At 51.5% G+C, this 14,231-nt stretch overlaps 1 protein-coding gene across 1 annotated transcript in view; it reads right to left on the bottom strand.

Moving 5' to 3' along the window:
• Positions 1-2,792: 2,792 nt before the first annotated feature.
• The window catches only part of ATP7B (ATPase copper transporting beta), a 58,626-nt gene continuing 47,187 nt past the window's right edge, over positions 2,793-14,231 (bottom strand). The window contains 7 exon segments of the mRNA XM_082859506.1: positions 2,793-7,896; positions 7,899-8,109; positions 8,581-8,683; positions 9,756-9,873; positions 9,972-10,175; positions 11,626-11,768; positions 13,039-13,182. Coding sequence (XP_082715632.1) covers positions 7,720-7,896; positions 7,899-8,109; positions 8,581-8,683; positions 9,756-9,873; positions 9,972-10,175; positions 11,626-11,768; positions 13,039-13,182 — 1,100 coding nt within the window. The 3' untranslated portion in view covers positions 2,793-7,719.

The raw sequence follows: 14,231 nt of genomic DNA, 5'->3' as shown, positions 1-14,231 counted from the left end.
GAGAAGGGAAAAATGTCAAAAAAGACTGGGGGAAGTGATCACACTTCTAAATATAACGCAGATAAGTCGAGTGAGACAAGATCCTGCCTTCTAAACTAAACTGAACCGACACGTTCAAAAGAAACCACCTTACTTTTTTCACAGCTCTTGTTGACTGGCATCCTCTGTGGTCATTTCCCTAATTCCCACTGGGAACCAGCATCATTCAAACAGTCGGTAAATATCTTCTAAGAGGCTGCATCCCATTGCAGGACAATCCTGGAATCTCCTGGAGAGTCTTCACCAAGTGGTCCCCTCCTGGGGGACGTCACGTCAGTGTCATTCCAACGATAATTACCTTCCATGAGTGTCTACCGTGTGCCAAGCATCGTGCTAGGTGTTCACACCCACAGTTTCATTTAACCTTCACAAGCCAGTGAAGCAGGAGTTCTTTCCTGCTATGCTGATTTGGAAGCTCAGAAAGGTGGAGTGACTTTCTCAAGGGGTAGCAGCAGGTTTTGAACTCAGGTCTGCCCAACTCTGAGGCTGGTCCTTTTTCTTTTTTTTTTTTTTTTGCGGTATGCGGGCCTCTCACTGTTGTGGCCTCTCCCGTTGTGGAGCACAGGCTCCGGACCCGCAGGCTCAGCGGCCATGGCTCACGGGCCCAGCCGCTCTGCGGCACGTGGGATCCTCCCGGACCGGGGCACGAACCCGTATCCCCTGCATCGGCAGGCGGACTCTCAACCACTGCGCCACCAGGGAAGCCCAGGCCGCTCCTTTTAAAGCAAACTGCGAGGTCCATGAAGTCTCAGAAGCACACCCATAAGTAGGTGCTTCCTCCAGCTCAACCAGGAAACATACAAAGATGGTTTTTACCTGCTGGGGGTAGCAAGGCTGTGGGTTGTTTCTTCCTCCTAGGACAAAGCCACCATCACACATCAGTGACAACGACGGCAGCTAACATTTCTCAGGATGTGCTTTCCCCAGTCGACCTCATTATATCCTCACCACAGCCCTGGGAGGTAGAAACTACGATTATCCCCATTTTGTACAGATGTGAAAGCCCAGGCCCCAGATCACACTTTGGTATTTAAATTGCAACAAGGCAGGAAGATCTGAAGGAGACTGGAAGACAGACCCATTGCTGTTGAGGTTACCCCAGACCATGGGCCCCTTGCTCTCGCGTGGGTGTCCCTGTGGATGCCCCTTCCATCCTCATCCCGCCCGACAGTCGAGAGGGCAGTGCTGCTCATTGAATAGATGAGGAAACAGAGATCTGGAGCAGGTAAGCCCTCCTCAGGATCAAGCGGCCCCCTGGGGCCCTGGACACTGCTGGGGACAGACTCCTGCCAGGGGGTTGCGGTGAAGGCTTATAAGCCCAAGGCAAATACACGAGTCTTGGAACTTGGAGCTTTGGAGCCATTGAAAACACTGTGAGCCCTTAAAGCCTTTTTGTTTTTAATGTTCAAGCTTTAAAAAAAATATCTAGGGCTTCCCTGGTGGCACAGTGGTTAAGAATCTGCCTGCCAATGCAGGGGAACCGGGTTCGAGCCCTGGTCTGGGAAGATCCCACATGCCGCAGAGCAACTAAGCCCGTGCGCCACTGAGCCCGTGTGCCGCCAACTACTGAAACCCACGTGCCTAGAGCCCGTGCTCCGCAACAAGAGAAGCCACCGCAGTGAGAAGCCCGCGCACCACAACAAAGAGTAGCCCCCGTTCAACATGACTAGAGAAAGCCCGCATGCAGCAACCAAGACCCAATGCCACATTTCCCCAAAGAAGATATACAGATTGTCAACAAACACATGGAAGAATGCTCAACATCATTAATGATCAGAGAAATGCAAATCAAAACTACAGTGAGGTTATTACCTCACACCAGTCAGAATGGCCATCATCAAAAAATCTACAAACAATAAATGCTGGAGAGGGTGTGGAGAAAAGGGAACCCTCTTGCACTGTCAGTGGGAATGTAAATTGATACAGCCACTATGGAGAACAGTATGGAGTCTCCTTAAAAAACTAAAAATAGAACTACCATACGACCAAGCAATCCCACTACTGGGCACATACCCTGAGAAAACCATAATTCAAAAACAGTCATGTACCACAATATTCATCGCAGCTCAGGACATGGAAGCAACCTAAGTGTCCATCAACAGATGAATGGATAAAGACGTGGCACATATATACAATGGAATATTACTCAGCCATAAAAGAAAAGAAATTGAGTTATTTGTAATGAGGTGTTTGGACCTAGAGTCTGTCATACAGAGTGAAGTAAATCAGAAAGAGAAAAACAAATACCGTATGCTAACACATATATATGGAATCTCAAAAAAAATAAAAAGGTCATGAAGAACATAGGGGCAAGATGGGAATAAAGACGCAGACCTACTAGAGAATGGACTTGAGGACATGGGGAGGGGGAAGGGTAAGCTGGGACAAAGCGAGAGAGTGGCATGGACATACATACACTACCAAATGTAAAATAGATAGCTAGTGGGAAACAGCCGCATAGCAGAGGGAGATCAGCTCGGTGCTTTGTGACCACCTAGAGGGGTGGGATAGGGAGGTTGGGAGGGAGACGCAAGAGGGAAGAGATATGGGGATATATGTATAGGTATCACTGATTCAGTCTGTTATAAAGCAGAAACTAACACACCATTGTAAAGCAATTATACTCCAATAAAGATGTTAAAAAAAAAAAAAGACACAATGCAGCCATAAATAAATAAATAAATAACTCTATTTTTTTTTAAAAGATCTAAACTTGCAGGAATATTATATGACGCTAAGGCACACGTGACAACAAAGGAATGTCACTGCTGAGTCATCCCACTGATGTACTCTTCACGGCTAAGAGCAAATTTGAGAAGGCTCAAACCCTGGGCTGCAAGTACAGATATAAACACATCGTAGAGGCACCCAGTGCCAGAGCTAACTCCAGCCTCCCGCTCTGCCCCATCACCCACATTTTCATTATGATGTTCTCTATTTGAATTTCCAGATGCTTCCAAAAACTGACCAGGAGAATCTGGGCTCTGGCTGCAGACTGGGAAGTTGTTTTGGTCAGAGAGACACCTGGTGGCTCTTGAGATAAACCACACTATCCTGCCAAAGAACACTTCTCGTGTCCCAAGCCAGGCACCAAGGGGTGGCGAGGAAGCCCAGCCTCTCCTGCTAAGGAGAGTACCCAGCATCACCTTTGCAGGGAGTGGGTAGCCCAGAGGGGCACACGGGCTTTGTGGCTGGAGCAAATGGGCTTGAACACTCAGCCTGACTCTTGTCTCCTGGACAGTCAGCTTGACTGTTGAAATGGGGCAGGGACGCAAGTATCTCTTCACACCACTGTGAGGACCAGCTGGGCCAAAAGTGATGGACCCAACTGCGACACCCACAGTATTTGAACGCTGTCTGTCCCCTGAACTTATGGGTACCTGGGTGGCCATCAGTTCACAACAGGGCCCCTACAGCACCTCTGTGCTCAGACGGTTTTAACGTGGTCAGGGAGCTGGGTCCCCCATGGGCAGATAGGCTTCGCTCTCTCAGTGCTCCAGTGCTGTCCCCTCACAAAGGACACCCCTCCATGAAATCATGTCCATGGGGTTTCCTTTTTGGGGGTGGTGGTATTATGGCAGCCTCTTTCCCCCTTTATAAATTTCTGCATGCTTCAGTTTTTGCTACAAGCAGTTTCATGTTTATATAAAGAAGAAATGATTGCCATTTCCTTTTCAGTGGAAAAAAATGTTAAATTTCCATTAGCTCTTGTTTTCATCTTAGCCCTTAGGTGATTTTCCATCAGTTTATTTATTTTTTTAATCTTTTTGAACAGAGTAAAGGAGACTCTGGGATTTCACAGCGTTATTTAACATTCTCATATTCTATCCTGTAATTTCAGCCGTTGTCATTGTCTTTACACAAAGGAACACGGCAGACAAGCAGACATCTCCCTCTGGAAGGCACCAAAACAGTGGTGCTCATGTCTCTGCCCAAGCTGAGGTTGAAAATGAAGAAGGGAGGGTGGTTTCATTCCTAAGAGCTCCGCAATACTTTCCAATACCAACTCAGCTTTCCCACACATCAAGGTAATCTGAAGGGGAAACCGAGCGTCAGCACGACTGGCTGCCTAAAGCATTTCTTCGTGTATGCTACTCCTTACTTTCTTTTAAAACAAAAGATGCAGTGAAGAAAAAGTTGTATGCAAATAAAACTTTTCTCACTCCAGAAGAATTTTATACACATTAGGGAACTTAGCTGCTGAAGTATCATCATGAATTTTTCAAAGCAAAAAAAAAAATCCTTCTGTAATTCAAACCTTTTTCTAATCCACCTATTTGATTGGCTGAGTTTGGCTTACGCTGGATTTTCTTAAAATAAAGGTCATTTTTTTATTAGTCTTGGTTCCACAGTAAACCAGCAAAACAATTTGGGAACCGATTTTTGGACATGTCAATTTCCAGGTGCCGTTGTTTAAGAGAAAGAGAAAATCTAGAATTATTACATTCATTTATTTAATAGGTGATCCTATCACAATTCTTCACTAAGGTCTTAAAGGCTGAAAAGTTATCAGGAATGGACAGATGTTATGATTTATTCGGGTGCATGTGGAATCCTATCAGGGAAATTTGCTCAAGTTTTAGAAAACATCTATTTTCTAAAGAAATGGACTCAATCTTCCCTTTCCACAATGGGACGTGCATACGACATGAAATTCCCATAGCCATGCCTCCAGAAAAGGCGTCCAGCAAGCCGGGTGTCAAGTCCTAAGGCTGTGCTGGAGGGCACTTAGCGTAGCCCGTGCCTGGCTCTCCAGCTGTGCACTGACACCAAGCTGCCAGACAGTCACCTTAATGACTCTACAGAGAAGTGCTGGTATCAGGATGTGACAGAGGGGGAAATCTCTCAGTCTGATGAAGGATTAGGTCACCAGCATGTCTGTGGAACCTACAATCGGGGCAAAGTTCTGAAGTGTTACAGTTTGTGTTGGTGACGACAGCAAAATGTCTATTTCCCTTTTAAGGCAGGTGACCACACGTCCCAGTTTGCCTGGGTAGTCCCAGTTCAGGCCAGTTGCCCTGTCATAATTGTTAATAGCACCTCCTTTCACTCTTAAAAGTATCCTGGTTTGGATGACGAATGACACTGTCACTTCACCTCTAGGTACAGCTCCCCCCCCACACACACACAAGATGCCCACAGAGCCTTCCCAGCACAGCACTTTGGTCCAGACTTTTCTACTACCCCTCCCACCCGATTCCTTCAGGGCCAAGGATCCCAAAATATAGCCGTTCTGATTAAATGTGTGCATTTGAGACCAGCCATTTGTAGACAATCACCCTCAACCAGGGAAGTGCATATGATGGGGTCACCTAGGCCCGTGTCCGAACCAGCGGGACAGGTACCCTGAGGCGGTGCTTTCCAGAGCTCTCCCCACAGACCACTGAGGAAGGCCTTCGGGAGAGGGGCTCACACAGTGCTGGGATGGCCCATCAGAGGGCTCGGGCCACCCTCCTGGCCTCCACTGTTAAACCGCATTCTTTTCTCCCCCTGAAAAGGCACTGAGCAAAGCCAGCACCTCAAGGTTCTCACCAAAGATGGCGCTGCACTGGCTCCTACACGCTTCCCACTCGGAGCCAGCCAAAGGCAAATTTTTAGATGAATAGAAAAAGAAACTTTATTCTAATATAGCATGGGAAAGTTTCTGAAATAGGAATTCTTCTTTTCTGACCGAAACAAACTTATACTTTGAACATCTCTGAAAGGTTATTTTCTGTACAATTATATAAATATTTCCATGTCCCTATAAACATGACATCTATGGTCCTAAAAGCTTTTTGAAAAATCAATACAATTAGATTCTTTAGACAATGATTAGCCCAGTTAGAAAACAGGACACATTCCCCAAGCACAGCCAGGAGTAAAGAGAGGACACAATTGGGAACACAGAGCAGGAAGGGGCTGGGGAGGGGAGGGAAGACTGGAAACCATAAAAACACAACAAAACCCTGCACATCAACTTTGGAGGCTAAGACCCAGCAAAAACTAAATTATATGCAAATGGAAAGGAACCATCCAAAGGGAACATGACATGACCTCGCGGTCAGATCTCACCCCAAGTCAGCAAATATATCACCCGGCAGGTTCGGTCTTCCGGGAGCGCAAGGGCCTTTTTCTCGTTTATTCTTATCGAGCAAAATATTCAAGGTAGGGCCAAGTTAGAGAAAAGACTTCAGAGCCAACAGACATGAATTCACATCCCTCTTCTGCCACGTATACTGGCTGTGTGATCCTGGGTGGGATTCCTAGCTTCTCTGAGCCTGTTTCCCGCCTGTGAATTATCTAACTTTGCTGGCTCGTTGGGAGGATTAGAGGTAACTTATAAAAAGTGCTTATATCCCCCTGGAAAATAACTAACTAAAATGTGTGTGATAAGGGCTTCACCTTGGAACTTAGAACAGGCTCTGCACTGCCTAGTCTAAGATTCTGATAGTACTAGTCTACCCCGCGTGGTCTGCCAATCACCTCCAAGCTCTGAGTCCGCTATGGGCCCCACTGCTGCCCCTCCGATGCTGTGCAACCACAAAGGCCACTTAAAGTTAGAAACAGATGTTCTCTTGGGAAACTGTGGTCACCCCCTTCCCTAAGGCACCAGCTCTGCATGCAGAAGTCAATGCGTGTGGAGGACTGAGATTTCCTCTCTTGTTTGGGTATCGTTTCCCCGGAGTACTGTAGGCACTGGGGCAGCACTGACCTGACTCCCACAATGCACCACGTGGGGTGACAGTCACATAGTGGGCCATGTAACTGAAGCCCCTGGAACGGAGCAAGCAGGTTCCTGCACCACATGCCTCCCTGGGTCCCCCCGGACCACCCCCACCCCACCCCAAGAAGCCGAATTTCTCAAGTCTCGGGCTCTGAGACCCTCCCTCCAGCTGGGCAGCGACAGTCAGCAACAGCACTGGATTCGGCGGCGTTGAGAAGCCAGGACTCCACGGAGAAGAGGGTCGCAAGCAACAAAGACCTCTCCTCACCCCGAGGAGAAAGAAGCATGGCGGCTCTCTGGTGGCCGTGTGGGCAAGGGCTTCAGGAAGGAGCACATGAGCCCCCTGCAGAGCAGCCGCGGGGACGTGAGGACATCAGCCCGGCCCTCAGACGACGGGGTGCCACAGCCCCAGGGTCAAGGACAGAAAAGGAAGAGACAGCGCCAGCAGGAAAGACGGGGACACCCGAGGTAAGTGGTGGTCTCAGATACGCGATGCACGTGGGTGTCGTCAAAAAGCGTCGGAGGGCTTCCCTGGTGGCGCAGTGGTTGAAAGTCCGCCTGCCGATGCAGGGGACACGGGTTCGTGGCCCGGTCCGGGAGGATCCCACGTGCCGCAGAGCGGCTGGGCCCGTGAGCCGTGGCCGCTGAGCCTGTGCGTCTGGAGACTGTGCTCCGCAACGGGAGAGGCCACAACAGTGAGAGGCCCGCGTACCGCAAAAAAAACCCAAAAAAACAAAAACCAAAAGAAACAAAAAGCGCCGGAGCCCGAGGTTTTAATGAATTCTGTGGACAGGCCCAGCTAAGTTTTTGGACCCAACAAGATCGTCCTCGTTTCACAGGCAGTCATCCCAAACGCTACGGCACAGGATGCGAGGAGGGCTGGCTCTGTCCCTCCTCTTCTCGAGGCCAGCAAGGTTTCCAATGAGCCCGTGGGACCCCGGCAGCGTGGTCCACAAGCCACGGGGAGGGGTGATCTAGAACGTCCAGGGCTGGCGAGGGGCTCTGTCGCCTGCTGCTGCTGCTGTCAGGCTGGAGCCTCGGCCACACAGGGAGGGGGGCCGGGCGGGGGCCACAACCGCCTGCGGCTTTCGGACGCACGGCTCCTCGTCCCGGTCACTCAGGAGCGGAGGCCACTTGCTCCCCGCTCGTTGCCGGCCGCGGTGCCGTGCCGGGACAGCCCGTCAGACTTGAGGGAGGACAGGGACACTTGGCTGATGTAGCGGACCTGGTCCCAGGGCGCGGCCCGTGGGGAGTCGCGCCGCCGGTTGTCCATGCCGATGTGCACACTGACCTGGGACTCGGTCAGGGGCTTCATGCGGCCCTGCGCCTGCGCCTCATACCACGCCAGCTCCGGCTTCCTGTAGCTGCAAAGCAAGAATCCAAGAGCACCTGAGCCATTCTGGACACACAGCCTTTTTCTGTAAAGCCCGGTGAAGGCCTCTCATGAAGTCTTTAATAACACGCAGTATCAGGGCCTCAAGGCTTTTAAAGGAAAGAAAGGCCACCAAACTCCCATGGCTCAGGGCAAGTTCCCAACTTAGAAACTTTCTAGCCAAATGCCTGGTACATAGTGGGCTGTCATTAACTTTTGTTAACTGAAAGCATAAGTAAATAAAGATCCCTTTTAAAAAAGGAAAACTGATTACAGACAGATCCTACAGCTACCTCTCGACACAGACAGCCGTCGAGCAGAGTAACGGGAAGAAGCAGTGCGAGGTGACTGATCAGAGGCAAACTGTTGGCTCGCGGTGGACAAGCCGTTACACAAACACACGCCGGGCCCCGCTCGGGGCGCACAGCCACCCCGCCCCCCCGGGCCCGCCGCGGGGACTCACCACTTGAGCTGCAGTGACGAGAGGACCACGGACACGGAGGAGGCAGCCATGGCCGCCGAGCCCATCCACGGCTGCAGCACGACGCCGATGGGCATGAAGACACCTGGCCAAGAGGGGGACTACACTCAGGCCGCAGCCCAGGGTGGACAGCGAGGGGAGCCCAGCCTCGCCGCCCACCAGAAGCTCTCCTCAGGGCGGCTCGGAAGCCCCTGGGCTGGCTGCTGACCGCGTGCCCGTGGGCCTGAGGCGGGCGGTCTCAGAGCTGGGCGGGGGGGCGGGGGCACCGTCAAGGGGACTGGGGTCCCCCACCCACCCTGACCTTCCTGGGACCATCCAGACGTGCCCTCACCTGTTTGGGGGAAGCGCCAGGGGACAGGGCGCCCCAGGGACTTGCAGGTGCCACCATGCGGGGGCACCTCGGGGGTGTGAGCACCGGGGCAACACGCTGGCGACCACGGGCCCTCTCTCCACGGAAGGTCCTCCCTCAAGGGCGTCAAAGCACCTTGATGAGGGGCAACAAGACCAGGTCCTGGGACAGAGCCGCAAGCCCGGGAGGGGACCAGGTCCTGAGCCGGCTGCAGGGCAGGAATGCACCTGCCGGAGCCGGGCTGCAGTGGACGCGCTGATCCACCGCGAGAGGCAGTGCCGACCGCACGGACCCAACAGGGGAACGTGGGGTGCGGCAGTCACGTTTAAAAATAGGTCTTGGCCCATGTAGGTGCTTTCCTTGCAGGGGTCTTTGGAACAACTCTTCCCTCTCTGGTGACACAAGATACAGTCGGGGAGGGAGGACTTAGGGAGCAGACAATATCCATCTCTTCCCATGATTATTTCCGAGTCAGGATAAAACCTAGGCGGGATTAATTCTTAAGACAAAGTTCTAAAGCACTGATCCCGGGCTTAGCGTGTAACGGGTGCCCCATAACTGTTAATATTGATTATTTTTCAGACTGTGTGTCTTAATAATGTTCCAGAAAACAGGGCCAAGGTAAATAGGGTTGAGCAACTTGGCCAGCTTTTCAGAGAGGCCAGCAGTGAACGGAAGGCTTGGGTTCTCCCTGCAGTCTCTCATTTACCTTTGGAGACTCACAAAGCGGAACATAATAAAATCAACTCTTTCTTCAAGGCTTCTGGCCACAACTAGGGCCAGAGGCAACAGGGCAGCGAGGGCCTACCTGCTGCAATGGGGATCCCGACCAGGTTGTAGATCAGTGCCAGCACCAGATTGAGTCGTATCCTCTGGACGGTCCTCTTGGAGAGGTGAATGCTGGCCACCACGTCGAGCAAGTCATTCTGCAGGAGAGGAGCACACGGTGAACTGCGAGCTCCGCTCTGCGGCCCTCGGCACTCCTGCTACGGGCAACAGCGAGGGGAGACGCAGCAGAGCTCACTCTGATGAGGACGACGTCAGCTGCCTCGATGGCCACGTCCGTGCCCGTCCCAATGGCGATGCCCACGTCGGCCTGGGCCAGGGCCGGGGAGTCGTTCACACCATCGCCCACCATGGCCACTCTCTTCCCCTCGTTCTGGAGCTCCTGGACCTTGGCCACCTTATGAGAAGGCAGCACCTCCGCAAAGACTTTGTTGATGCCAACCTGAAAGGAAAGAACAGCAGTCAATAAAAAAGCAAATGCACAATAACATCCGGTGTTGCCGAGGGGCAGGAACAGGAGCAGAAGCCCAGGAGCCCTCAGCCTCCAGGTCCCGTCACCAAGTCCTGCAGATGCCAGGTCGCACGGCCAATGTACCCCCTGCTCCCATCCCAACACCCCGCGGTGGTCTGGGACCCTCGCTGGCCTCCTGCCCACATCCTGCCCTCCCAGCACTCTTCTCCAGATGCCGTCCCGGTGACCTTTCCGAAACAGTAATCATTGGTCACGTTACTCTCCTGCTTCAAGGCCTCCAGCGGATCCCACTTCCCTTAGGACAACGTCCAAACTCCTCTGCCTGCCTCCCAAGATCCCCAGGTCAGGTCCTGCCTGTGCCCAGCTCCCTGCACCCCACCCCCCGGCCCCAGCGGGCCCCGCCTTGGCCTCTCCAACTCGCTGCTACCTTGCACCCGCAGGCGGTGCTCGTGCTGCCTGCTCTGTCCTGCAAAGGTCACTTTTCCTGCCCCCAGCACCCCTTCTTCTTCATCTGACTCCTGCAGGCCTCCTCTCCCCTGGAAGGTGTCCCCGGCCCCCGCCAGGCTGAGGGGTAAGCTGGCAGCTCCCATGCGTCCCGTGCACTCTTCCACTGGAGCGCCCAGCACCTGGTTTACACTCAGTCCCTGGGCCACCCTCCCCACGGGGCCGTGAGCTCCTCGAGGGCGGTGCCCTCTTCACCCCTCTCTGTCACAGGGGTGGCACTTAGTAAGTGCTTGCTGAATGCAGGAACAAGTTTTAACGCGGGAGTGGGTGTACTCTCAGAAGGACGACTGACGGGGCACTGCCGCTCCCTTCCCAAGGAGCAATTCCTTCTCAAAAGCAGACAGCTTTACACACATGTCCGCAAGGGGTGGTATACAGTTGTCTGGAGTTTGCACTGGAGCCCTCCCCGCGAGGCAGGACAGGCAGGCATGCGGTCATGCTGCCCTTGTGGCCCAAAGTCAGACCCTAGCGCCGCAGAAGAACTGCCGGGACCCAGGGGCTTATCTGGTGCAGAGTGAGAAGAGCTGGGCCGGCAAAACACTCCCTTAATATAAAGGCTACAAGGTTGTTTATTTCAGCCCTCAAGCCATGGTCTTTTATCCTCAGTGCAGCGGCTGGAAAATAAAGAATGCTGGGACAGCCTTTCCGGGGCTGCAGCCACCGTGCAGGGATGGATGCTGGCACCCAGGCCCCAGCAGCGTGATCTTTGGGGCAGCAGCAAGGTGGTCCCCTGTGGGACGTGCACGGCTCGGAGATCAAAGCGTGTGGAGAGAAAAGCCCCAGCGAGGGGGGAGGACCAGAGCAAAGCTGAGTGCTCAACGCACTAGTGCTTACCTATCTTCCTTAAACTGCTTCTGCCAGCTTGAAATCGCTTGCAGTTTCAGATGTGGGAGACATCCCGGCCCCCGGCCCTTACCTGGGTGGCAATGGCTCTGGCTGTCTTGCGGTTGTCCCCCGTGATCAGAACCACATCCACGCCCATGCTCTTCAGTGTGTGCACGGCCAGGGCGGCCTCCTGCTTGACCGCATCTGCGATGGCGATCATGCCACAGAGCACACCTGTAGGAGACACCGCAGGTGAGCACACGTGGCCGCGCCCTGGGCAGCCCGAGAAGCAAGTAAGACTTCGTGATGCGGAACAGTTTTCCTAATACCATGTTACACGCCCAAAGCAAAACACCAAACTGTACAACAGAATACGGTTTTGATTTTGTTTTTTTTTAAAATTTACATACATTTCCAGATGCGTACAAAAGTCTGGAAGGACTGTTAAAAAGTTAACAGTGGCTCTCTGAGGGGTAGGATCATGAGGGATTCCATTTTTTTTACAGCTCTCGGAATTTTCCAGATTTTCTGCAAGGAACATCTCTTCCTTTGCAGAGTGCCTGACTCATAATAACTCAATACCTGTTAGCTATTAAAACATGAGAAATACAAAAAATGCTACTTAAAAAGTGACACATGTCCAAACAGCTAGAAAATCAATCCTTCCTTTCTGTCTCTTCCTACAGAAAACACTCTGTAGAATTTTTTTTTTTTTTTTTGAGTGACTCTTTAGGTGCTGACACAGGAAGGCATTCGAGGACTGGGGACTGAGGCGTGACGGGAGCAGTGAGGGTGAGGATGTGTAAGAGGCACTTTTAATTGAGCCATTTCCAGCTTGACAAGCTGAGGGGGTTGTGCGTTTAAAGGACTCGGGGGAAGGCATGGCAGTGGGAGCCAGAAAAAAAGAGAGGCGGGGAGGAGAGAGAGAGAGAGAGAATATGGGAAAAGAGGAGCATTCAAAATACAGCAATTAAATTATTTCTTATTTGCATGTAGTTTTTACTTCTATTAGCAGAAACTAACAGTAACAAAGTGATTCTAATCTACCTGAGATGTAAAGCCCAGGATATAACCTGAGTACTAAGATACACACAATCTTGAGAAGCTCTGTGAAGGCTGCAGGGGATTTCAGTGTGTAAAGCATCTTAGAGTTAAACCTCTCAGGAAGTCAACTGCTGTTTCGCCTGCAGTGATGAATGAGAAAGGATGACTTCCAACTGCCAACCTGGGCAGATGCAAACGATGGTGGGGAAGACAGTTTAGAATCCCAAGAGCAAAGAGGCTGAAGCCATCTTCACTCTGGCGGCAAAGATGGAGGTGGCCAGACGGGGCCTCAGGATTGACAATGAAGTGAAAAAAATGGCAAGACAGCCTTTTCGAAAATAGAACTAAAATTAACAGTGAGGAAGATTTACTTTAAAAAAAAAAAAAAAAAAAGGACTCTATTTCTGCCTGACGTCTCCAGCTTCACTTGAGAGCAGAGGACAGGGGAGCAGAGCAGTACCGTCGATGGCCACCAGGATGGCCGTCTGGCCTTTCGTCTCGTGATCGGTCATCGCGTCGCTGACGTCGCTGGTGACGGTCAAGCCGTTGCGCCTCATCCACTCTCGGCTGCCGATCAGCACAGAGAAGGTCTGCGGGACCGCATCTGCTCAAAGGAGTGTGTGCTTATTCCCAAAGAGGCCGAGTTCACTGGGAGAAAGCACTAAAAAGCATGGGATGGTTTCAACAGCAAAACGTCCACTTGACGGTTCTGGAAAAACCACAACCTAATAAACACCTCTTGAAAAACCATCCTTAAAGAACCAGGGGAAAAAGAAGAACTAACATGCAGAACCGCGGTATGAATTAAAACATGTAAAGATGTTACAAACATATTAAACACCGCATAGTGTACCTACTGGCCTTTAGGGGTATCTGCTGCTGCCGTTAGATTGGATTAGAATTAGGGTTAGAAGCGGTTAGTTATTTGGTCAGCGCCGAAAGCCAGTGTGGACTAGACCCATCACTGCTTGGTACAGATGATGCAAGGTGAATCAGCTAACAACCGGCCACCGTGTATGAAAGGTCTTGAAGTTATACCTCCTAAGAGGCCGGCTGAGTCCTGCACCTGTCACCTCTACCTTAGGTGTCACTATAGACCAGTCCCTGGAAGGCAAAGGAAAGGTCATCCCAGGGCTTTAACTTGCCATAAGGTGGTAATAGCTTCTAACAAAATCTACATCAAGATTTAACTACTAACATACTTAAGAGCAAACACTAGACATGGGTTTTTTGGTTTGGGGGTGTTTCCACTCTCTTATGCTGATGGCTAGCACCCTTTGAATAAGGAAGGCCGTTATTCAAAAAGCAGCTGTCCCTCCAGTGCCCCTCTTTACTTGGGCAGACCATTTCCATTCACTTTCCCTGATGGCTGCCAGCTCTGTAAATACGTCACGTCCCATCAGAGTTGACCACATGGAGGTTTCCTGTTTAGGAGGAACAAAAGGAAGACTCCCATCTGCCTACCCTGTAGCTTACGAGTCTTAGCCCAAGACTAACCCGGGCTAAGAAAGAGGAGACTCGAGACTAGGGAGCAGGGAAGCAATACTCCATGACTCTAAGTCACACACTGCTTTTGTCTGCCATTAGCGTCAAGATTCAGCCACATCGAAGAACACGAGAGAAGCTGCAGGCTTCCCTGGGAGACGGCGTGCG

Source organism: Leucopleurus acutus, assembly GCF_964270905.1.
Source record: "Leucopleurus acutus genome assembly, chromosome: 18".
Taxonomy (NCBI): domain Eukaryota; kingdom Metazoa; phylum Chordata; class Mammalia; order Artiodactyla; family Delphinidae; genus Leucopleurus; species Leucopleurus acutus.
This window is presented reverse-complemented; position numbering and strand designations above follow the sequence as displayed.